Genomic DNA, 27,215 nt, shown 5'->3' on the forward strand with positions numbered 1-27,215 from the left:
GGTACTTTGTTCCTGATTCAGACCTGTTCGCTAGGCTGTGTTTAATCGAAGCTTAGCAAACAGGTAAACACCACCTGACCGGACCCCCGCCCCCCACGGCACCCGAAGGCCCTTACAAGCATATGAGCGGATGTGTACGAGACACATCCGACTCGTACACATCCGCATTCCCTCTGAATAGTAAGTTCATACTTCTGCAGATCGTCGAAATGGGGGCGGGCACTGATGTCATGTGACGTCATCCGCCCGCCCCCCAGCAGGCATCACCACACCTGCATTCTCAGGTGAACGTCCAGCGTTTTTATTCATGTGTCCATAGAACGCTGGGCGTTCCCCCTGATGCTGCCCCCTTCCCTCCCCTCACAGTGCAGACACCTCGGCCAGTGTGATACTCACCAAAGGCGTGCGCACAGGGGGTAGCACATGTGCAGATTTGGGCATGTGCAGACCCCCCCCCCCCTCGCCATCGAAAGCAGCGCTGAATTTGGACCAGAAGGAATGGGTTTTAATCTGACCCTTTATCTCTCTCCGCTTTATCTCTCTCCGAAGCTTAGTACATAGGACCCTTAGTGAGCAGCACACACCTGTGTCTAGTGGTGGGGACCTGCTTGCTCTTCGGGTATTAATCAGGTAAGTATTGTATAGCGAAGTATCAGAGTAGGTGTGAGGGTTCGGGACGAGGGGGCTGATTCATGAATAGACAACTGCTGTAGGAGAAATAGCCGTATCAAGACTTGGATACAAGACGAAACAATATAGATGTGTCCTCACCTGGCGGCAAGTACAACATATGGTGCCAAGCTCCGAGTAGCGCACCATTATTTTATTTACATTTTGTGTCTCAGTCCCATCTCTGGTGTGGGCAATAGTCACCCCAGGGCTTGGCACAAGCATTAGGTTGACAATAGGAAGGTTGACAGTGAATGGGCGGACATGATTTTTCCTGTTTTTTTTAAACCGACATGGCGTGGTGGTAAAATATCATTGTGTGCCAAGCGCAGGGAGCCATGCGAGGGGACCCGATACACTTGGACAGGGTCCATTGTCAACTTTCGGGACAAAAAAACCTTCCCAGCACCAAGCCCCCCCCCACCCCTGGGGCCGCCCCCGTCACTCTGCGCAGGATGCCTCCTGTTTAATGCTCATGATGCATGCCAGTGTATGTGGCCAGCTAGCGTCATCAGCGTGCAGCAGTCAGGATGATGGGTCTAGTTGTATGAGGAGACTTGAGGATGTAGAACCCTCATCCTCATTGGTTATCTAGCCCCGGGGTCAGGGAGCGTGGCACCTTCTCATAACTGGAATACAGTAAGTCTAACATTATCCCCATGGGATAAGGTAACTAGGTCAACCCTTATAGTATGTATCTTCTTGAAAGCATGTAAAAAAAAGTCCAATTATTTCAAATATATATTAAAAAGTCTCTTATTCAAACATTAGTGGCAACAATTAGTGGAATTCTTTCTGGTATCTGATATATATATATATATATATATATATATATATATATATATATATATATATATATATATATATATATATATATATAGTCCAGGATCCACACTCAGTGTGGAAGCAGAGCACTCTCCAAAATCACAAATCAGCCTTGTGATTTATATAAAAGAAGATTTTAATCCAATAGGTGCAATGAGGTAATATACTTAATAGTATGTATGCTCCGACGTTTCGGTCCCAACATGGACCTTTATCAAGGAGCCTATAGCATACAAAAGTTACAGTCAGTCAATGCATGCATATGCTGAAAGGAAAAAACATCCATTTAAACTGGAAAAAATGACATAGTTACGTTTTCTATTGCTTTCGCATTCAGTCAGCGGCGTAGGTATCAGCCTGGTGCAGGCTAGGGTCAGCAGGCTAATCCAACTGCCCTCCTGTCTGGCTATTTATACCTGAGTGGGGTTAAGTGCTGGAGAGCGCCACAGACACGAGTCTGTGTAGCGCTATACAACTTCCGGTAAAACCGGAAGTTCAGCGGCCGAAAGCCGGCCACTGGAACGCACATTTGGAACGCACAGCTTCCGGGTTAGCCGGGGCTGTGCGCGATCTCAGAGAGTATAGTTAATCAAATATGGTGTGTAGAGATGCGGTATTAGGGTAATCGCGCATGCAGGGCGAAGCCCTGTGGAGTTATATGTGTTGTTGATAGGTTGGAGTACACACCATGTAGCGCTGTCAATAGCGCAGGTATAAAGCCGGGCAGATGGGTTGTATTTACCAGGGGGACAGGGGTTAACGTCAGTTGACGTGATGACGTGATTGAGTGATAATTCAATTAGTGTTGGTGATTATGTGGTACACGGGGATGGATAATGGTCTAAGGTACGGTGCTGCTAGTGCTGGCTAGGTGCAAGGGCACACATCAACCCGCAGCCGCACACATACATGTATGGCCAGATGGGAGCATACATGGGTCGGCGCGGGCGTCAGTGAGCGCAAGCACCCATGTGTCAAGGGGTGCAGTGAATTAAGGGGGTCATTGCGTCCGGTTCTGGAAGTGAAGTGAGAAATCTATATGTGCCAAGGTGCCGGTGACAGATGCACACAAACTGCATATGTACAATCCAATTAGAGTGCATATGAAGTATTGTGAATGCCTCTGTATGCTTGTGCTAGTGGGACTGGTGGGCGTTGGGGTGACGTTTAGGTGCGTGTGATAAATGGTGGGGAAAGAGTGCGTCTGGTGTTCAATTTTAGGTGGGGTGTAACATTCTTTTTATCTGATCAGGGTTTTTTTAGAAAAAGTTAATTTTGATGGGTCGGTCGTGGGTCCTAATGCGTCATTTAATGTTGCACACCAAGGGGAATAATTGAATGAAAAAAATGTTACAATAAATGAATAAATTAAAATATATCAAACAACGGAAGAAAAAGAACAGGAGCAAAAAAAGAGAAGGGATAGACATGTACATAGGTTATCTGGCAAAAAAACACTCAAAAACAGGTACTGTAAGTCCAGGTGTTATTCATCTCAGGAAGATGGAAAGGTGAATAACACCTGGACTTACAGTACCTGTTTTTGAGTGTTTTTTTGCCAGATAACCTATGTACATGTCTATCCCTTCTCTTTTTTTGCTCCTGTTCTTTTTCTTCCGTTGTTTGATATATTTTAATTTATTCATTTATTGTAACATTTTTTTCATTCAATTATTCCCCTTGGTGTGCAACATTAAATGACGCATTAGGACCCACGACCGACCCATCAAAATTAACTTTTTCTAAAAAAACCCTGATCAGATAAAAAGAATGTTACACCCCACCTAAAATTGAACACCAGACGCACTCTTTCCCCACCATTTATCACACGCACCTAAACGTCACCCCAACGCCCACCAGTCCCACTAGCACAAGCATACAGAGGCATTCACAATACTTCATATGCACTCTAATTGGATTGTACATATGCAGTTTGTGTGCATCTGTCACCGGCACCTTGGCACATATAGATTTCTCACTTCACTTCCAGAACCGGACGCAATGACCCCCTTAATTCACTGCACCCCTAGACACATGGGTGCTTGCGCTCACTGACGCCCGCGCCGACCCATGTATGCTCCCATCTGGCCATACATGTATGTGTGCGGCTGCGGGTTGATGTGTGCCCTTGCACCTAGCCAGCACTAGCAGCACCGTACCTTAGACCATTATCCATCCCCGTGTACCACATAATCACCAACACTAATTGAATTATCACTCAATCACGTCATCACGTCAACTGACGTTAACCCCTGTCCCCCTGGTAAATACAACCCATCTGCCCGGCTTTATACCTGCGCTATTGACAGCGCTACATGGTGTGTACTCCAACCTATCAACAACACATATAACTCCACAGGGCTTCGCCCTGCATGCGCGATTACCCTAATACCGCATCTCTACACACCATATTTGATTAACTATACTCTCTGAGATCGCGCACAGCCCCGGCTAACCCGGAAGCTGTGCGTTCCAAATGTGCGTTCCAGTGGCCGGCTTTCGGCCGCTGAACTTCCGGTTTTACCGGAAGTTGTATAGCGCTACACAGACTCGTGTCTGTGGCGCTCTCCAGCACTTAACCCCACTCAGGTATAAATAGCCGGACAGGAGGGCAGTTGGATTAGCCTGCTGACCCTAGCCTGCACCAGGCTGATACCTACGCCGCTGACTGAATGCGAAAGCAATAGAAAACGTAACTATGTCATTTTTTCCAGTTTAAATGTATGTTTTTTCCTTTCAGCATATGCATGCATTGACTGACTGTAACTTTTGTATGCTATAGGCTCCTTGATAAAGGTCCATGTTGGGACCGAAACGTCGGAGCATACATACTATTAAGTATATTACCTCATTGCACCTATTGGATTAAAATCTTCTTTTATATAAATCACAAGGCTGATTTGTGATTTTGGAGAGTGCTCTGCTTCCACACTGAGTGTGGATCCTGGACTATTTGTTGGGTACATGCATTTGCATGCACCTCTGCCGGGCACCCCAATTGTTGCTTTGTTGGGTGAGAGTGCGGTCTTTCCAGATTTCTATATATATATATATATATATATATTAACTCTCCAGCAAACCCCTGATGAAGTCCCAGAAAGGGGACGAAACGCGTAGGGTTTTCTTGTTTGCTTTATTCAAGTGTCTGAAATACCAGAAAGAATTCCACTGTCATCTGGAATGTTGCCGCTAATGTTTGAATAAGAGACTTTTTAATAATTTTTTTTAAAAATATGGACTTCTGTTACATGCTTTCAACAAGATGCATACTGTAAGGCTTTTTCTGATCTATTAGTAAGATCAATACTAGGGGCGCCATCTTACATCTGTGCGCCATATGTCCTCCCATCCCCCAGCCTACGTAATCACTTATACTAACTGTGGGCGCGAAACAAGGATCTGTTCTCCATGCATTACGTCGACCACTGAAAGTTGACATTATGTCAACAGTCAAAAGGTCGACATGAGTATCTTAAACTCTTTTATCTTATTCGACATGTACCGACAGGCGGTATTTCTTACCCTACCATCCAATACGACGTGGTGGGAAAATAAATTAGTATGGTGAGCTCACTGAGGAACTGCGCCCGAAGCACGGTGAGCGCAGCGAGTTATGTGAGGGGACACGCTACACTTAGACGGTGTTCATGATGACATTCGGGACAAAAACATGGAAAACTCATGTCTGACTGACCTTCCCATTGTCGATCTAACGCTCTGTCGACCTTCCCAACCCTTTCCACCTTAGCAATGTCGACCTATTTCGGCCCTATAACCCATCCCCATAGGGGGGTACCTGATTGCCTTACCCCTTATCTGCCATTGCACTGGACTCTTTGGATAAGATGTACTAAAGCAGCCAATAGCCTGTATGTTCTAAGCCTTGGATGCCACCATTGCAGAACGCCGTGTTACTGTATAGAACCTATGGGTTTCTATCTACAACTTTCCTGAGAAAGACGCATTTGGATCCCTCCCAGCTCCCCCTTGGCCACCACATCACTCTGTGCAATATCGGAAGCTGTCCTGTGCGGTACTAGTCCAATATGTCAGTACCCCCAGTGATGTGTCTGATCAGTGGCTCTATACTGACTACTACTGTATACAGTATGTGCTATAGTACCTTGCTGAGGTCCTTTGTGGATGGATAAACAATTACAGTTTGTAACGTACAGTGTGTAAGAACCTGCTTATTCTCCAATGCAATGGATTTGGAGGTGGGGAAAGAGCTTGAATCCCAGCAAGAAAGCTCCACACAGATTTATTACAATTTGGCTGACAGACCCTTTGGGAGAAACCTAAGCTTACGGGTCCCTATTATAGGAGGTGCTGCTCTTAGTCTAGGTCACACAAGAAGACTGCAGCAGGGAGTAGGGTGAAGGAATTTCTGTCCATTATAAAGGCAGTGAGCCTCATCTGTAGAATCTCTTGTCCCATCATGTTACTAGACACTGCGATTGGATCACTGCTTGGAGCATGTTACTGGACTCTGCCTTTGGATCACTGCTTGGAGAATGTTACTGGACACTGCCTTTGGATCACTGGTTGGAGCATATTTCTGGACACTCCCTTTGGATCACAGCTTTGAACATGTTACTGGACTCTGCCTTTGGATCATTGCTTGGAGCATGTTACTGGACACTGCCTTTGGATCACTGCTTGGAGCATGTTACTGGACACTGCCTTTGGATCACTGCTTGGAGCATATTTCTGGACACTCCCTTTGGATCACTGCTTGGAGCATATTTCTGGACACTCCCTTTGGATCACTGGTTGGAGCATGTTACTGGACACAGCCTTTGGATCACTGCTTGTTGCATGTTACTGGACACCATACTTTGGATCACTGCTTGGAGCATGTTACTGGACACCATACTTTGGATCACTGCTTGGAGCATATTACTGGACACCATTGGAGCATGTTATTAAACACTGTCTTTGGATCACTGCTTGGAGCATATTACTGGACACTGTCTTTGGATCACTGCTTGGAGCATGTTACTGAACACGGTCTTTGGATCACTGCTTGGGACATGTTACTGGAAACCATAATTGGATCATTGCTTGGAGCATGTTATTGGACACTGTCTTTGGATCACTTCTTGGAGCATGTTACTTGAAACTGCTTTCGGGTCACTGCTTGCAGCATGTTACTAGATATTGCCTTTGGATCACTGCTTGGAGCTTGTTACCGGACACCATAAATGGATCACTGCTTGGAGCATGTTGCTGGACACTGTGTTTGGATCACTGCTTAAAGCTTGTTACTGGACAATGCCTTTAGATCACTGCTTGGAGCTTGTTACTGGACACCATAATTGGATTACTGCTTGGAGCATATCACTGGACAATGTCTTTGGATCACTGCTTAGAGCTTGTTACTGGGCACTGCCTTTGTATCACTGCTTGGAGCATGTTACTGGACACTGTCTTTGGATCACTGCTTGGAGCATGTTACTGGACAATGCCTTTGGATCACTGCTTGGAGCATGTTGCTGGGCACTGACTTTGGATCACTGCTTGGAGCATGTTGCTGGGCACTGACTTAGGATCACTGCTTGGAGCATATTACTGGACAATGCCTTTGGATCACTGCTTGGAGCATGTTACTGGACACTGTGTTTGGAGCACTGCTTGTTGCATATTACTGGGCACTGCCTTTGGATCACTGCTTGGAGCATATTACTGGACACTGTGTTTGGATCACTGCTTGGAGCATTGTACTGGACTCTGCCTTTGGATCACTGCTTGGAGCATGTTACTGGACAATGCCTTTGGATCACTGCTTGGAGCATGTTGCTGGGCACTGACTTTGGATCACTGCTTGGAGCATGTTGCTGGGCACTGACTTAGGATTACTGCTTGGAGCATATTACTGGACAATGCCTTTGGATCACTGCTTGGAGCATGTTACTGGACACTGTGTTTGGAGCACTGCTTGTTGCATATTACTGGGCACTGCCTTTGGATCACTGCTTGGAGCATATTACTGGACACTGTGTTTGGATCACTGCTTGGAGCATTGTACTGGACTCTGCCTTTGGATCACTGCTTGGAGCATGTTACTGGACACTGTGTTTGGATCACTGCTAGGAACATGTTACTGGGCACTGGATCACAGCATGGACCTTCCCCATGCATGTTATTGGACACTGCCTTTGAATTGCTGCTTCGATCTGGTTACAGATCTACAGGATATACTCATTATGTACTGACATTTCCCAGGCGTATAGCACAACCCAGCTCCGTACAGAACTCTTTATTGCTTCTTCTTGTTATAACAAGTGAAATACAACTAATCACGCGCCAGTGAGATAATATACACCCCACAAATCCCCCGCATGCCAGAATCCTTTTATAGATGCTGTCAATCTTCCCAACGCTCCCTGGTCTGTGGATGAGGCAGCAGATGGGGTGCAGTCTACAAGTGCTGTAAGTGGAATATTATCCTGGGACATCTTCCCTAGAAGAAATGCAGGATGTAGATAAGAAGACCCACACTGTGTAACGTCTCATGTCTTACAAGCATGCTCCTTAATAAGATCCCGGGGAATTTCCGATCGTGTTCTTGCATCCCATTAGAAGCTGAGCAGATGTTTAGCTTGCATTGGTTATTCTGGCACACTACGTGTCAGCCTCTGCCGGCGTCTGCGGGATGTCTGTTAGTACGCAGGCACAGTTTCCGACACACCTGGTAATGAGCCTCTTCTTTTCTGTTTTATACTTGTTCTGCCATTTTGTCATCCTTGGCAGGAACATTTACAAGGCACTACAGTGAGACTGTAGCACAAACGCGTTGTCAGTCTACCGACGGCTTTCGTATATTCGTTTATTGACCTTTATGGTTTCATCCATGTTGTTATATCATCAGGAAGAGTTATTTTCCTTCCCCTGGAACAGGACACATTGCTGCCTTTGCATCCAAATCAGAGTGAATTGCAGAGTCATATACTATGCCAGGACAAAACCAAGACGTGCTGGATTATTATACTTTATTTATATGGCGCCACAAGGGATCCGCGGCGCCTGGTTACAGAGAGCACAAATAGACAAACATCACCTCTTCATTTATAGAAGTACAAGACAATGTAGGGCAAGTACAGGGTATATACTGTATACTTAGTATGAGTGGATGATGGTTTAAGTAAATTCCCATGACTTACTAAGTAAGGAATAAATGGATGTGGTAAATTAGGTCGAAAATTAATAGGTCAACCCCAAAAGGTCGACAGGCACACAGTCAGCAAATACAAAAAGTCAAGAAGGAAATGTTCGACAAAAGTAAAGGTTGACAATTTTTGGGGTGTTAATTTGTAGATTCTGCGCCCCCTCGCCCACTACCGCTCCACTTGGCCCACTTCACCGTTCCAGATGGTAGACTAGGAAAAATCCCAAATAAAATCCCCCAAAAAATTCATGTCGGGATTTTCACATGTTGATCGAAGCCACGTCAACATTTTTTGCTAGTGACAATATTTTGCCAATGTCGACTATGTGGTGTCCACCTTATGACTGTTGACCTAGACATTGTCTACCTATCTTCCGGATTCAGAAATAAAAAAAAAAATAAATTAAAAAAATTAAATAAAAGGTTGAGTATCCCTTATCGGAAATGCTCGGGCCTGCGCATGTGCATAGTCGCTCGTACGCATGTGCAAACCCCCAGAGTTTATCACTCGACGGCGCATTCGCAAAATGATTGACAGACAGGAGTAGTCGCTGGGGTCCACCCAATGTGTCATGAGCGTGCCCCACAAAAACAGCGGATGACCATCGAATGATTTCTCTCCCCACCGGAAGTAAAAGTCAGTCCGGCGAAGAGGGGATGGCAGCTGACGTCATTGACATCAGCCGCCCGCTCCGAGCAGGGAACACCGCGCCTGCATTCCCAGAGGGACGCCCAGTGTTTTTATGGGGAAGTCCATATAATGCTGGGTCTGCAAATGCGCAATTACGCACATACCGCTCCTTACGATCATTATTGAATCACCCCCTAAGAGTGTGAATTACACAGCTATGTATGTACAAGTTCAAAAATAGGCACATTTCCCCAAACCTAAAAATAGCCACTTAATTAATTAGGTTTAACCAGATAAAACGTATTTATTCATTTTAAAGAGAAAATGACAATGAGCCGCCTCCCCGTAGACAGGTCGCCATACACGTTTCCTGGGTATAAGCCCGACTCGGCCAGTAATATGTTTATGATTCATTTTGTTTTACGTCTAGAACAACATAAAGGCATTTGAAGATGGGAGAACAAGAATTAAACTACCCACAAGTCATCCTTTGGATAATGCACATAGACATTACCATTTATTTAATTTCATGGTGGTACAAACAATACAAAATAATAGGCATATAATCTGTAGTTGCCCCAAACTTTGTGTTGGTAGATAAACTACACATCCTGTATCTCCTTATAGACTATTATTAGATGTTATTATTGACTAGCAAGACATGCAGCTGGGCTCTGTATTGGCTTGTTACCTGAACCCGATACAATCACCTACACTATAGTTTGTTTGCAATTCTAGAAATTGATATAACATTAAGGTTCTAGAGCATGATGAGGAACCAGTTCTAGAGCATGATGAGGAACCAGTTCTAGAGCATGATGAGGAACCAGTTCTAGAGCATGATGAGGAACCAGTTCTAGAGCATAATAAAGAACCAGTGGTTCCCAAACGTTATTGAATCACGATACCCTAGAGCAGTGATTTTCAACCTTTTTACCTTGCGGCACACTAAATAAGACTTTAAAATTGCCAAGGCACACCCTAAGATCCCCACAGGGCAAAACACATTGGCCACCACAGGGAAAAAAAAAACCTATTGGCCCCCACATTAAAAACAATCACACTGGTCCCCACAGGTAACAAAAATAAAATACATTGGCCCTTTACATGAAAAGAAGAGACCAGTAAAATACATTTGAACTGGTGGTGGCTGTAAATGGGTTTGGGCATTTCTAGATGTGGGGGCACACTTGAGAACAGCTCAAGGCACACTAGTGTGCCACGGCACACTGGTTGAAAAACACTGCCCTAGAGTATTAGAATTTATTTTGCAGCACCCGTAAGCCAAATGTCTCTTATAAAAAAAATTTAGAAAAAATATTTCATTAAGTAAATTGTTTTTAAATATCATCATTACAATCAGTTATGTCTGAGGGCCAAGCTGGGCAGCCAACATCTATACATTTGCCTATTAAATTGACCATACATAATTTAAATTGGTCCAGGAACACCAATCCCAGGCACCTTTGCAAGTGTCTCGAGGCATCCCAGGGTGCCACGGCGCACAGTTTGAGAACCATTGGTCTATACTGAGATTGTAGAGCACATTGAGGATGCAGAGCAGGATGAGGTCACATTTTCATTGTAGAGTCTACACTCCGGCTACAGCATGATGGAGTTATATAGAGGGTGTAGACGAGGATGATGTTCTGTCACAATGAGGTTACATTGAGGTTGTAGAGTACAGTGAGGGTGTCCAGCAGGATGTGGTTACACTCAATTTGCAGACCACAATGCTGACAAATTGAACACAATTAGATTCCATTAAGGCTATAGAGAATGATGAGGTTACATTTACAGTAGGTTGTAGAAGATGATAAGGGTATACGGAAGTTCTCGAGTAGGATGAGATGATTCTGATGTTGCAGAACACAATGAGGTTACATTGGCTGTAGAGAATGATAAAGTCAAATTGAGGTTGTGGAGTATGATGAGGTCACATTGAGGCTGGAGAGCAGGATGAGGTCAAATTGAGGTTATAGAGCAGGATGAGATTACACTGAGGCTGTAGATATTTATGAAGAAACATTGAGGTTGTAGAGAATGATGAGGTTTTATTGAGACTGTAGAGCAGGATGAGGTTACATTGAGGCTGTAGAGCAGGATGAGGTTACATTGAGGCTGTAGAGCAGGATGAGGTTACATTGAGGCTGTAGAGCAGGATGAGGTTACATTGAGGCTGTAGAGCAGGATGAGGTTACATTGAGGCTGTAGAGAAGGATGAGGTTACATTGAGGCTGTAGAGCAGGATGAGGTTACATTGAGGTTGTAGAGCAGGATGAGGTTACATTGAGGACGTTGAGAATAATGAGGTCACACTGAGGTTGTAGAGCAGGATGAGGTTACATTGAGGACGTAGAGTATGATGAGGTTACATTGAGGTTGTAGAGAATGATGATGTCACACTGAGGTTGTAGAGCAGGATGAGGTTACATTGAGGAAGTTGAGAATAATGAGGTCACACTGAGGTTGTAGAGCAGGATGAGGTTACAATGAGGTTGTTTGAGAATGATGAGGTTACATTGAGGTTATAGAGCAGGATGAGGTTACATTGAGGTTGTAGAGCAGGATGAGGTTAAACTGAGGTTGTAGAGCAGGATGAGGTTACATTGAGTTTGTAGAGTATGATGAGGTTACATTGAGGTTGTAGAGAATGATGATGTCACACTGAGGTTGTAGAGCAGGATGAGGTTACATTGAGGATGTTAAGAATAATGAGGTCACACTGAGGTTGTAGAGCAGGATGAAGTTACATTGAGGAAGTTGAGAATAATGAGGTCACACTGAGGTTGTAGAGCAGGATGAGGTTACATTGAGGTTGTTTGAGAATGATGAGGTTACATTGAGGTTATAGAGCAGGATGAGGTTACATTAAGGACGTAGAGAATGATGAGGTCACACTCAGGTTGTAGAGAATGATGAGGTTACATTGAGGTTGTAGAGCAGGATGAGGTTACATTGAGGACGTAGAGAATGATAAGGTCACACTGAGGTTGTAGAGCAGGATGAGGTTACATTGAGGACGTAGAGAAAGATGAGGTCACACTGAGGTTGTAGAGAATGATAAGGACACACTGAGGTTGTAGAGAATGATGAGGTCACACTGAGGTTGTAGAGAATGATGAGGTTACATTGAGGTTTTAGAACTGGTTGTGATTACTGTTTGCAATCCTAGAACAGTTTTCTCTTGCCTTTACCAGATGGATAACATTAGCTCCTTTGACCTTTCCAGCCCCTTTGGTGGACCTGACTCCGAGCCACAGCGGATCTGCAATGCTGATGCTCTTGTCCGTGGTCTTTGTGGGACTGGCGGTCTTCGTCATCTATAAATTCAAAAGGTAACCATAGTCCTGTTCCTCGCCGGTGGCGTTTACCAATGGTACACCGATCAGGATACCCCCCCCCCCCCCAAAGCAATGACGTCTCTGTTGATGTTTTTAGGAAAATTCCTGGGATTAATGTATATGCACAGATGCAGAATGAAAAAGAGCGAGAGATGGTCAGCCCAGGCAGTCAAAGTGAGAGCTTGTCACCCATTGTCACTCACACTCAGCTGGGTCCTGAGCAGCTCTTAGAGGGCAAGTTGGAAACACAGCCCATAGGTAAATAAATAGCTAGTCCTAATTGGCTGAACGGGATCCCAACTTGCTAGTCTTATCTGTCTGAATGGCCGAGAGCTCTGTACAACCCGTCTTTTCTGCTCTTAGACTCTGTGTCATCTTTATTACTTATTCCTTTTGTCGTACCCCCTGTCTCCCTAACAAACCCCCGAGACCTGCAGGTAATTGATCATCCCCAGCATTTCCTCTGCTGGGTGCAGCCGAACTTGGAACTCAGCTCCCGAGCCTGTCCGATTGTCTTACTGTAATAATGACAGTCACTTCTGATCCTGAATTAATGAATGAATCACATTAAATAGAATAAGTCAGCTCAGTAGGTGCCATGAAAGGGGCTTAATCATGATTCATTTTAAATTCCCTTTCATTATTAGGAGTTAAAATACCGAACTTTAGAAACGGCTCACAAAGCAGCCGCTCGTTCTATATTCCAGCACAGACACAAATAGGGTTATTCATCTTCTCTGCAACAAAGCAACTCTGGGACGCTGAACGGTAAATGCTAGAAAAATGTATCCACGTTGCAGAATAAAATGTTCACATATATATATATACAGGAGTTCTGCATCACAAGGGGCTTTATCAGCCATAAAAATGTTATTCTTGTCCTCCTACAAACTGCTACTGGGACAAAGGTGCCGGCTCTGTGTAGTGAGAGAAGTTGTCTGTTTTAACCGCTGGAGTCAGCTCGTCCTACACTAATGCCATGGGTGGACTGGCTCACAGGGGTCCAGGGGAAAACCCCGGGGGTCCCAACTGCCAGGGGGCCAACCTCTGTTGTAACCGCTGGAGTCAGCTCGTCCTACACTAACGCCATGGGTGGACTGGCTCACAGGGGTCCAGGGGAAAACCCCGGGGGTCCCAACTGCCAGGGGGCCAACCTCTGTTGTAACCGCTGGAGTCAGCTCGTCCTACACTAATGCCATGGGTGGACTGGCTCACAGGGGGCCAACCTCTGTTGTAACCGCTGGAGTCAGCTCGTCCTACACTAATGCCATGGGTGGACTGGCTCACAGGGGTCCAGGGGAAAACCCCGGGGGTCCCAACTGCCAGGGGGCCAACCTCTGTTGTAACCGCTGGAGTCAGCTCGTCCTACACTAATGCCATGGGTGGACTGGCTCACAGGGGTCCAGGGGAAAACCCCGGGGGTCCCAACTGCCAGGGGGCCAACCTCTGTTGTAACCGCTGGAGTCAGCTCGTCCTACACTAATGCCATGGGTGGACTGGCTCACAGGGGTCCAGGGGAAAACCCCGGGGGTCCCAACTGCCAGGGGGCCAACCTCTGTTGTAACCGCTGGAGTCAGCTCGTCCTACACTAATGCCATGGGTGGACTGGCTCACAGGGGTCCAGGGGAAAATCCCGGGGGTCCCAACTGCCAGGGGGCCAACCTCTGTTGTAACCGCTGGAGTCAGCTCGTCCTACACTAATGCCATGGGTGGACTGGCTCACAGGGGTCCAGGGGAAAATCCCGGGGGTCCCAACTGCCAGAGGGCCAACCTCTGTTGTAACCGCTGGAGTCAGCTCGTCCTACACTAATGTCATGGGTGGACTGGCTCACAGGGGTCCAGGGGAAAATCCCGGGAGTCCCAACTGCCAGGGGGCCAACCTGTTCCGCTAGGGATACACCTAAACTTGGGCTCCCTACCACTGAAATTCCCCGGTGGGCCCCCCGTACCCCAGTCTGACACTGGTAGCTATCGTAGCTGATGGAAGTGTCTTCTGTGCGTTGGCTAGTTACATACTGAGAAGAGGATTTGGCTGCCACAAGTTCGCTAGGGGCAATTAACCCTTTGAGTGCCAAGGGAATTTGTCAAAGTAGGGGAGAAAATTGGCGAGCCAACATTTTTATTAACCATAAGGACCTGTAATGTTTACATTATATAGGAAATGTGATTTTTTTTTTATTTAACATTTTTTATTTGAATTTATATAATATATGTGAGTGACGTTGGCATTTTCAGCGGCTATTTGCACATTTTTCAGAGAGATGTTGGCACTCAAAGGGTTAAATCCCATCACCTTCGTCTTCCGGCAGTGCAGACTTGTACTGAGTAATCTACTGACTCGGGTGTCGTCTTTAAGGACTAGCACAAATCTGGGAAATAAAGTGCAGTGATCAAATTAGGGTGACTAATTGGTAGATGCTTCTCATTAGACATCTTTCTACATAATACACTATATTAAATTGCATCTAGTTATTTGGTTCCTATTAATCTGAGGCTCTGATACATCCGGGAAGTATCCCCCCAGTTTCGGTTTATGGATGTGTTCTCTGTGGTGACAGTTTGACACCTTTAGCCCTTGTTAGAACAGAATAATGGGTTCAGCACCACGGACAGCAGCCCCAATTCCCAAATCCAACGTAAGATGGCAGAGGGAAACCAGACCAAAACTGCAGGATATTGGGCCTGATTCTGTGTCTTGCAGATATCTGTGTACCGTAACCAGGCATGCGCACTGGGTGGAGTTTGTAGTGCGTACCGACCCATCCGTCAATGGAGCAGTTTTGGTGCTAAGAGGAGGTTTTGGATGGTAACTTGGTGGTGACCATGGGGAAGCGCAGAACTTATCCGCCTAGTGGGAATGCCGTGTTGGTGTAGGCCGAATGCCGCGCTTGTATGTAGAGTGCGGACGCAGTTGGGATGCCTGTTTTTGGCCGGATCTATCGCATGGAGGCAATCCACAAGTACTGATGCATGCGAGCGATCGCGATAGGTTTTCACTTTGAGTAGTAGGGATGGCCATCATTGCTATCGATGGTTGTCAGGTTTTACCTATCAATGGCCATCGCTTTTCTTTGACTGAATGGCCCATGGGCCAATCAGAACCTGTGGGTTTGGCTTCACTGTGTCGTGGGTGGAGCTTTGCTCTGTGTCCCGGCATCTTTGGGAAAAAAAAAAAAACTTTTTGTCTATGCCGAGTCATCAAGTCATCGATGGAGGGAGACCATCTGGCTCCCACCCATCAATGTTAAAACTATTCTACATTGGTCATAAACCATTGATTATTAAAAAATCATTGATGGCCGTCCCTGCTGAGTAGTATGCTGCCGCCACCACTGTACGGTAAAGTGTTTGCAGATGTGTCTGACCCAGAATCTGCCATAATTTATACAGGGTCTATGTTCATACAGTAGCTTATGCCTAAAGGGATATTTCTTTTAAATATAATTTGGAATATTATGTCGCATTTACAATAAATCCAACTGTATTCTCTTCACATTTGCAAACTCATTTCCCGTTACGGAAGCCAATTATTTAGTCTACAAAGTTACGGAGCTGCCTGTCTCGCCTAAGGGAGATTTCGGTATAACAAGCTCCTCACCAGATATACGCTGCAAAGCTGCAGATACGACTATTACATCGCCTATGGGTTGGTGTTTGGCACCGTTATGTATTACAGTAACTCACCAATAGCAGCAATAATGAATTAGGTGCCAATTCTATAATTCACTTTAATCGGATGTCTTTGTGGAAGCCGCCAGGACAGGCCTGCTGGGGAGGAAGGTGTGTCGGGGGACTTATATTAAGGACAGGGTTTATTTCAGAGGTAACTGTCACAGTTGTGTCACCCCCTAGCCAGTAAATGACTCCTATAATAATATATAGTTCACCGTCAGATCCTTCATATGAGATGTTGCTGTGATTCTCTCCCGTGTTACCCGGCACATAGGACATATGTGGTGTATCTACAGTACAAGGCTTTGATTGTTACCAGTATAAAAGAGCACCCTGACACGTGAGAGCCCCACGCTGCACACAGGACATGTGCAAGCTCCACGCTGCACACAGGACATGTGCAAGCCCCACGCTGCACACAGGACATGTGCGAGCCCCACGCTGCACACAGGACATGTGCGAGCCCCACGCTGCACACAGGACATGTGCTAGCCCCACGCTGCACACAGGACATGTGCGAGCCCCACGCTGCACACAGGACATGTGCAAGCCCCACGCTGCACACAGGACATGTGCAAGCCCCACGCTGCACACAGGACATGTGAGAGCCCCACGCTGCACACAGGACATGTGAGAGCCCCACGCTGCACAGAGGACATGTGAGAGCCCCACGCTGCACACAGGACATGTGAGAGCCCCACGCTGTACACAGGACATGTGAGTGCACACAGGACATGTGAGAGCCCCACGCTGCACACAGGACATGTGCAAGCCCCACGCTGCACACAGGACATGTGCAAGCCCCACGCTGCACACAGGACATGTGCAAGCCCCACGCTGCACACAGGACATGTGAGATCCCCACGCTGCACACAGGACATGTTAAAACCCCCACGCTGCACACAGGACATGTGAGAGCCCCACGCTGCACACAGGACATGAGAGCCCCATGCTGTACACAGGACATGTGAGAGCACACAGGACATGTGAGAGCCCCATGCTGCACACAGGACATGTGAGAGTCCCATGCTGCACACAGGACATGTGAGAGTCGCACGCTGCACACAGGACATGTGAGAGCCCCACGCTGCACACAGGACATGTGAGAGCCCCACGCTGCACACAGGACATGTGAGAGCCCCACGCTGCACACAGGACATGTGAGAGTCGCACGCTGCACACATGACATGTAAGAGCCCCACGCTGTACACAGGACATGTGAGAGCCCCACACTGCACACAGGATTATACCGTACGTGTAAAGCAGGGGTGGCCAGCCAATCAGAGACAAAGAGACAAAAAATATGTTCTGGTAAGACAAAGAGCCGATGCCGTAAAAAAATTGGCGTGGCCTTCGGGGAGATAGACACCTGACTCTGTTGTCTCTCCCAGTGGCCGATTGATGCATGCAGTGCTTCACCTATAGCAGCCGCGTCCGAAGAAGTGAGTTAGTCCCACTCCAACCCGATGCCCCCAGGTCTTATGTAGGACAATCAACCGAAACTGAAAGATGGACAAAAGGATAACTGACTAAAACCCGTGAAAACAAACAGACAGTGGTACATTTTATAAGTGGTAGTGAGTTGAGTGTAAGCATATGGGAGCAATCCTCCAATGACATCCCAGGAATGCAACAATGCAAGAATATGTTATGCAAATAAGTAATTCCACACACCCACACTGCAACTAGAGACACAGCAGGATGTAAACACAGTATGTCCTGGCTAATGGCTTAAATGCAACAATGCATGAAGATGTTAAGAATAACCGATATATAACCTGTGTGAAGCTGGATGGCAAAACCCCTAATAAGAGAGGACATATACTCCACACAGCTAAACTTGAGTCCTGTTGGAGAAAGTGCGCTATATAAATTAAAGTCACAGATGGAGCCGGCCTGGTCTTTGCAGGGGATGGCGGAAGAATCGCCAGCCGCCATACCCTGCCAGCCGCCATCTGACCTGTGAAAGGGGACGCGCGCGCACGAGATGCACACACGTCCCCTTCCGACAGCGCTTCCCCCGGGTCCCTGCCGGCTTGCTGGGGGTCACTGGGGTCCCCACCGCCTCCCCGCTCTCCCCCACCGCCTCCCCTAACCCTGTCCATCTCCCTGAAGCGGAGACGGACAGGGTTCCTGCCGCCCGGAAACTGAGACGTGCGTGCGTGCGATTCGCCAGCAAGAGGGAGGCTGGCTCCATCTGTTCTTACTAAACTCTAACGCATGAGTCCTCAAACTGCGGCCCTCCAGATGTGGTGAAACTACAATTCCCAGCATGCCTTGCCACAGTTTTAACACTCCCTTATAGGAAAACTGTGGCAAGGCATGCTGGGAATTGTAGTTTCACCACATCTGGAGGGCCGCAGTTTGAGGACCCATGCTCTAACGGATCAGCTGAAATACTGAAGGTGGAAAAACCAGCACTTATCTCTGTCAGACAGGGTCTGTGTTCATACAGGGTTTCACAGACTGCAGCAATGCTTCCCTGATACAGGCAGGACTTCACAGGACACCTGGCAGGAGCACCTGCTGGAATACTCAGGACTATGACAGGACTCTGACAAGACTTTAACCAGACTCAGACAAGGCTTAAACAAAGCTATAACCGACAGGGTCTAAATGCTGGGAGAATGCCTAAATACCCAGAGGCCTAGCAGGCAGCCACACCCAAAGACCAAGGTGTGCATCAAACCCAGGATCAGCAAAACCCGGAGTGCTGATCCAGGGAATAAATACAAAACCCACACAGAACATATTAACTGCAAAGTTACACCGACCCGCTGGAGGGGGATCGTTACTCTCTCCAAGATTTAGTGCATAACAGTGCTGAAGTGTTAAGCTGAAGTGCACAGTACATCATGGGCCTGAATCAACGCGGTACACAGCAGGGGATGTCCCCCCAAGTCTCTATCTGAGAACAAATTTGGATGCAGAGAATCTGACTTTCAGTGGGCGCTCCTAGGAAGTGACGGGGTTGGCTAACGGGGTTGGCAGAAGCGGACGAGTCGCTGACAGCGGCTGCGTCTACCGTCCCAGAACCGCTCAGACAGGGAATAGCCCCCGACAGTGACTAAGGCACAATAATTGCAGATAAAGAACAGAATGGCGGAAGAAGCACACACTCGCATTCCCGGGACGCACATACGCAGTACACACTCGCGGCTGGGCCACATTGGTAACCGTTGTACTCCGCTATATGTACCCATCAGAAGACCATTGCTTCATCGTCATTCATTGGCGACTAACATAGGAATGGGAACCATGCTTTGTCATTGCTGTAACAAAACCATGGTCTATAACTAGTCCAACACAGGGTCTCTGCAGCAACACGGCGGCCATAGATAATGACACTTCTTGGGAAGAACAGGAAAATAAGCCACTCCAAATGCAGATTAGATTTCTCGTTAACAACACTTATAGCGCCTGATTCAGACCCATGGGCAGATGTTCGGAAATCACTATCACTTAGGCGCATGCGCACCCAGAAACTGTGATGCCAGGCGATTGCAGGGGGTGTGAACCGGCGGGGGTGAAGGACAAGGCGGAAATGATGCAATCGGGGCTGACCATTATATGAGTGGGCCGGACAACACAGCCATGACTGGACCGCTCAGTTGGAGGGCCGCAGCTTCTGCATTACGTCACTCGCAGCAACCCGAAACGTAGTCAGCCTCCACCTGGCTTTGCAGATGCTGGGAAACCCCCCCGGCCCACTGCAGCCTGCCGTCATTCTGAATCAGGCCCATAATGTAGGTTACACCATCACCAGGGTCTCTGCAGTGTCTGATCCAGGTGGGTGTGGTGAGGACCCAAATACATTTTTTCCCCAGGGCCTACAATGCTGTTATGATGACTCTGTTCTGATCAATTATCCACTGACCTTTTCCTTACACCAGTTGTCGGCCCAGTAATCAGCTTCACATGTGCATTCATCAAGGTCCCTATATATTACTTTTCCACTACGGTATCATCTCTTTCTCTATGTGATTCCAGTTGTGTGACTACAGCAATCCTTGCAAAGCTGCTCAGAGGCCGAGACGTAATGTGGGTAAAAGCAGAAACAGCTGACTACAACTAGCCAGGGAGCCCCACTATTTCCAGCGTGTGAGGTGCACACTATGTAAAACGCATGACTAGCTCATGCAGAGAGCACGCTGCTCCATGTCCTGGGTAATTAATATAGAGCAGTAATTAATTCACATGGGGTTGTAGCTGGCCATAAACCAACACTGGCAGCGCACAGCGGGGAACGGCGCTTGTGCCAAGCTCAGATATTATTATGAGAACAATCTATAACCCTCAGCTTACTGCAACAGCCTGGAGATATTCCTAGTGAGGATGAAATGGTGTTCTGTTACATGCAAGGTTTGCTTGCTAATGAGGGTCAAGGGGGCAAGCTACTCTACTACTGTAGTACTAGCAGTGCAGGCAGGGGCGTAGGGTGGCGGCGAGGGCTCACGCTGATGGGCGTTCCCATAGTAATTTGCGGGTGGGGGTGGTGGGCAGCTGACATCAGCAGGTATTAGCTGCCTGCCCGCTTCCTGCACAGGGTGAGCGCTGGAGAGAACAATCGATGGTCGGAGAACATCCAATGATTTTGCCCCCGCACCTAAGGCTTCATATGGATGTTTATGCTAAACATCCATTCGTAACCGTGTGGCGAGCAAGGGGGGGGGGCAAGCGGCCATGCGGGTGGCGTTACATCCATGCGCAATGCCGCACATTTCGCAGCGTTGTTGTGGACCAAAATAATAGTCCATAGTGCATTGAGGAAAATCAAGGATTACTTAGATACAATGTTACAATGTGCCTTTTATTTCTTAAATATATTGTTTATTTATATGGGTATAGGATATTTTATCCCAAATTTAGGCTGGACACTGAGCTCCTCCTCTTCCTGCAGTCACTGTGAGGAGCTCTGCTGCACAATGTAATGAGGTGATGTCATACACAGAGACATGAATACTGAGCTCCTTCTCTTCCTAAAGTCACTGGGAGGAGCTCTGCTCCATTATGTGAGGAGCAGGGATCATATGTACAGAGACATGATCACTGAGCTCCTCCTCTTCCTACAGTCACTGTGAGGAGCTCTGCTGCATTATGTGAGGAGCAGGGATCATATTTACAGAGACATGATCACTGAGCTCCTTCTCCTCCTACAGTAACTGTGAGGAGCGCTGCTGCACATTGTAATGAGTGGATGTCAAACAGAGACATGATCATTGAGCTCCTCCTCTTCCTACAGTCACTGTGAGGAGCTCTGCTGCATTATGTGAGGAGCAGGGATCATATGTACAGAGACCTGATCATTGAGATCCTCCTCTTCCTACAGTCACTGTGAGGAGCTCTGCTGCATTATGTGAGGAGCAGGGGTCATATGTACAGAGACATGATCATTGAGATCCTCCTCTTCCTACAGTCACTGTGAGGAGCTCTGCTGCATTATGTGAGGAGCAGGGATCATATGCACAGATACATGATCACTGAGAGGGATGTCAAATAGAGACATGATTACTGAGCTCCTCCTCTTCCTACAGTCACTGTGAGGAGCTCTGCTGCAAAGCGTAATGAGGTGATGTCATACACAGAGACATGATTACTGAGCTCCTCCTCTTCCTAAAGTCACTGAGTGGAGCTCTGCTGCATTATTTAATTAGCAGGGATCAAATGTACGGAGACATGATCACTGAGCTCCTCCTCTTCCTACAGTCACTGTGAGGAGCTATGCTGCACAACGTAATGAGGTGATGTCATACACAGAGACATGATCACTGAGCTCCTCCTCCTCCTCCTACAGTAACTGTGAGGAGCTCTGCTGCACATTGTAATGAGTGGATGTCAAACAGAGACATGATCACTGAGCTCCTCCTCTTCCTACAGTCACTGTGAGGAGCTCTGCTGCACAATGTAATTAGGTGATGCCATACACAGAGACATGATCACTGAGCTCCTCCTCCTCCTACAGTAACTGTGAGGAGCTCTGCTGCACATTGTAATGAGTGGATGTCAAACAGAGACATGATCACTGAGCTCCTCCTCTTCCTACAGTCACTGTGAGGAGCTCTGCTGCACAACGTTATAAGGGGATGTCATACACAGAGACATGATCACTGAGCTCCTCCTCTTCCTACAGTCACTGTGAGGAGCTCTGCTGCACATTGTAATGAGTGGATGCAAAACAGAGACATGATCACTGAGCTCCTCCTCTTCCTACAGTCACTGTGAGGAGCTCTGCTGCACATTGTAATGAGGGGCATCATACACACAGACACGATCACTAATTGCATATTCTTATGGTCGCTGTTTCAGTATTTCACCACATTTTTTCAATCTATTTCATTATATTTCAGGGTTGTATCTATATCATTCTAAGAAAATTTACCTTCAAATAAATGAATCCTAATCCCCTCTACCTCTAATTATTTTGCCTCCAGGAGTATAGCTAAGCAGAATGCAAATAGAGTTCTTCTATTCTCCTTTTAAAATAGATCTAAGTTTCTTTGCTGTGAAAAAATCCATTATAAGTTAATTTATCAGGTAAGAAAATCAATAATGAAACATAATTTGTCCAAATGAAAGAGAATAAAGTACAGGGACATTAGGGAAAGCGCTACAGCAGCAAATGCAGGAGCGAGGCGCGAGGCACTTTCTTTATTGTAAATAAGTAAAAATATTAGAGGCTTTATAATGTGCACTAATAAAGCTGCTTTCTAGCCTAAAACACCTGTAATGTGAATAGGTAATAGCAGACATCCAGTTACAGGTAGTAAGGCCGACGGGCTAATGCTAGAGTTACACGTTACTTTTATTTCAATTTAATTTAATATTGAAAGTGTCTACAAATCCATAGTTATATCATGGAATATTATAATCTCTAAAGAAAAATGCTGCGTACTGTTCTGAAGAGTAATAACTCCCCTCATCATCGCGCAGCTAAAGACACATTATTAGGAGCAAGATATTATTCTGGCAAAAAGCTGAATTTTCTGTCAGTTAGCTTCTGTGACATCACTGTTCCTGTCCACCAATCCACCCAGAGAATGACATTGCTTATTATAACTACCACCTATTAACCTCTTCAGTGGTGTTTTTTTTTTTTTTGGGGGGGGGGGAGTGCTCCCCACTGGGCGAGTTTTTTATGGGGAGCGCTCCTGTAAAAAAAAACCACCACTGCCTCTCTGGGTCCGGGCAGCGCCTCTGCACTGTCAATCAGCGGCTGCCCGGACCTGCGCCCCCCTGCACCGCATCCCTGTCCCCGGCAGCCGGCTTGCCATAAGCCAGTGCCGGGGACTTCATACAAAACCCAGAGGGGGGAGGAGGAGGGAACCGGAGGCACCGCAGAGGGGAGGGAGCCGGGCAGCACTGAAGCTGCCTGAGTTCAGTGATTGAACTCAGCAGCGCTGCCCGGCTGTAAACAGTGGCAATCCCGAGAATTTTCCAGGCTTGCCAGACTGGGCACTGAGGCACAGCCCGGAAAATTCTCAGGATTGCCACTGAAGGGGTTAAAGGACAATAATTGTCCAATATTTTAATACTGTAATCTACGACAAAGGGATTAGCATCCTTCTGGGCTACCAGGAAAAGTCATTCGACAGTGAGTAACCATCAAATTATTTTTCCTCTGTGAGGGCGCTTGTGAGCGCTTGTGTAACGTACACATCCATTCGAAACACAGCAAGAGGATTCGAGTGTGTGTGTGGGGGGGGGGGGTGCATTCAAAGGGGTTCCATTAACCTTCTTGCTAAGCATCTTAAGACGCTATCATCGGTGCAGCGTTGGAACTTGCAGTATCCCTATCGGTGGCGCAGTGTCACTGTACGGCCTCCTATCTCAGAGTTTCCATATGCAAATGCTTTCAGGGACGCCGGCCACACTCTCGTAATCCCCAACATCCCATGTGTCTGCTTAGCTGACGTGACCTCCCGATCACCACCAGGAACACCCTGCACTTTGGGGGTGAATTTACTAAGATAGGAGTTTTATTGAAGAAGTGATGTTTCCCATAGCAACCATTCAGATCTATTATCTTCTAGAAGTTGCTAAATAAATAAGTAGATTCTTATTGGTTGCTATAGACAACGTCCCATCTTCAATAGAACTCCCATCATGTTCTCACGCCATCGGGACATCTGTGCGGTGAGACACATACAGGTGCTACAGTATAGTACAATCTCCTTGTTATGCTCCAGTGGTCCCCACCGTAGCCCACACCCCCGGCCTATCACCTGGGCAGCTGTTCCACCATCAGGCGCAATGACCCTCTGCCCTGGAAACACTTATATCAGGAGAGCACAGGTGCTGCTAATCAGCCCAACCCTGATCACATGAGGTTCCCTGCTTCTGCTCTAAAACCTGGACCGGATCCTCCACATTACCTTCATGTGGAGACATACTGCCTCTATATATATATATATATATATATATATATATATATATATATATATATATATATATATATATATATATATATATATATATATATATATAGGAGGAGATTTGTGGTGAGGCACTCATGGCAATTGTAATCCAGAACAAAGCTAGCCAACAGGAGATAGCAGCAACGTTTCAATTTATTACTTCAAATTTTCGTCAGGTTACACCGTCAGTGTAACCTGACGAAAATTTGAAGTAATAAATTGAAACGTTGCTGCTATCTCCTGTTGGCTAGCTTTGTTCTGGATTACAATTGCCATGAGTGCCTCACCACAAATCTCCTACCAATCCTCTGTGTAGGCACCGGCGCTGCTGTTTTTGCTGTTACAAGGAGTGCCAAACCCCTGTCCTCTATATATATATATATATATATATATATATATATATATATATATATATACACTATATATAACTCTGTATAAATCTATTTTTCAGTTTTTACCGCTGATCCCAAGAATGTCCACTTACAGAAAGCCTCTGCTGTCCCTATTAGTGCTCCTCAGTGCTGGATTAGGTTCTCTGCTCAGCACCTAACGCACTGCAGAGACAGCTGTCCTGAAACAAATATCTTAACTACACCCTGGTGCCAGATGCTATAAATCACAGCCTCATGTTTCCCATCAATATCTGAATGTAACGCAACACAATAAGGCAGTAGATATCCGTGTTATCCTCCCCCGTCTTCCCAGCGCTTTCCTACTCTTGTGTCTGACTTGTATCCCCACACCGTGGTCCCCCGTTTCCTCTGCTGGTAGATCTGAATGTGAAGATACAAATAATGTTACAATAAATATACTGCATATCATGTGTTACACTGTTGTTTGTCAGTCTCTGGAAAAGATATACGTTTAATGCCCTGTTTTCGTTCCTCCCAGGAAGTATTTCCACGGTTGCTGAAAATCAAAGCACAAACGAGAACCCAACCTATGTAAATGTTTAACGGAGAGACGCCTACCTGCGCTCGGACTGTTCCCAGTCTTTGACTAAGACAGAGGTTTTTAAGCTTTAAGCCTGGCCAAGAGGATTCGTCAGTCTACGTAAAGGCCACAGATTTTATGGGACACACCTGCCCCCCCTCTTTTAGACTCTCTCTCGTGTTTGTAAATGATCAATGAATTGACATATGCCAGAAATTTGCATGCCTTAACCCCTTCACTGGCTTTGCCAAGTGTTCGCTTGGTCGGTAGCGGTGAACGGGTTAAATGTTGTTTATTTTTTAGAATTGCTAGAGGTTAAACTTCACGGTCGTTTAACAAGGCCAATGTGTAAATAAAGGTGTCTAAAGGGGAACTATCATTTCCTTTTTCCCAATAAGTGTTGTATTTTAGTACATTATTTTGCACAAACCTTTAAGCATTTTATTGGATAAGTGCAGTGGTGGATCCAGAGGTGGGGTGCAGCACAGTCCAGATTCAAATAGGGGAGCCACAGCAACTGTCAATGAGTCAGTTTGGAATGGCAGTTGGTGTGTCTACCCTATTTAATTTTTGAACTGCCCTGCAGTCCTGGATACGTGCCGTCTCTTTTAGCAATTGGATTTTAGTCAGCGACTAAATTCTCTGCAGTTTGAAAATCTCGATATGATTCTCCATTTTTTTTGTAACGGAATTCTCAAAAACAATGTAATTATATTTCATTCTATATATAAATTATTTTTAATGATAGTTCATCTTTCAGCCCTTTCTTGACGATTCTTTCAGCCGGACTTATCCGCACACGATGTCCGATTTATCTGGTATATTTTGTCTACTCACCGCTAAAGGGGAAGGGAAACACTTGTATATATTCCTTTATAAATAAAACATATAAATCTTTATTAAGGGTCAAATCATTTCATTGTGACCGGTCAAGTGTGATCACCTAATTTGAATACATGATGGGTAGAAACGATCAGAAGATATTCAGGCACTGGATTTGGCGACAATACATTCCCACCGCACGGTAAATTATAGCCAGCCCGGTTGTAATATTGAATTTAAATCTATAATCCTTCCAATTACTTGGACAACGTAGGGCGAGTGACATCACACAAGTCAACTGGACAGGACACACTTATCAGCGAGGCAGCTAATTTGGAAAATGGAAAAGTTATTGATTTACTTAGCCGCTCCCCCTACACGGATCTTGCCCCGCCCCAATGAGTAGGCTCCACCCCTTTATAGTGCTGAACTCAGGAACGCTTTGCAATAAATCGGACGCTGGAGAACAAGAAGCTGGAAAAGAGACATAGAACGGACACAGAAAAAAAATAGATTTCTAAATATACTTTTTAATAATATCAGCATTGTACTGTATAATTGGTTGTCTCAAATATTATAAAGTAATTAACAAGTTTTGTTGATGATTCTCTTATTATGTCATTGACCTTCTAACTGGTTTGATTTTATTTGATTGAATCGATTGATCTGAATATGGGCAACACAATTGTACAGGCCGGGAGTCCGAGGTGATGGTACCGTTCACTGTTCCTACGCTG

General features: G+C 46.1%; 1 protein-coding gene across 5 annotated transcripts in view; it reads left to right on the top strand.

Moving 5' to 3' along the window:
* Positions 1–26,555, top strand: part of SORCS1 (sortilin related VPS10 domain containing receptor 1) — a 501,652-nt gene extending 475,097 nt beyond the window's left edge. Inside the window, exons 25-27 of one of the 5 annotated variants that reach the window (XM_083149856.1) lie at positions 12,526–12,631; positions 12,735–12,895; positions 25,615–26,555. In XM_083149856.1, the coding sequence (XP_083005982.1) occupies positions 12,526–12,631; positions 12,735–12,895; positions 25,615–25,679 (332 nt within the window). In that variant the 3' untranslated portion in view covers positions 25,680–26,555. Of the gene's footprint in view, positions 1–12,493; positions 12,632–12,734; positions 12,896–25,614 lie in introns of those variants that run through there. The other 4 variants (XM_083149858.1, XM_083149860.1, XM_083149859.1 and 1 more) reach the window with 4 other exon arrangements.
* Positions 26,556–27,215: the final 660 nt, after the last annotated feature.

Source organism: Crinia signifera, chromosome 6 (genome assembly GCF_055691185.1).
Source record: "Crinia signifera chromosome 6, ASM5569118v1, whole genome shotgun sequence".
Taxonomy (NCBI): Eukaryota; Metazoa; Chordata; class Amphibia; order Anura; family Myobatrachidae; genus Crinia; species Crinia signifera.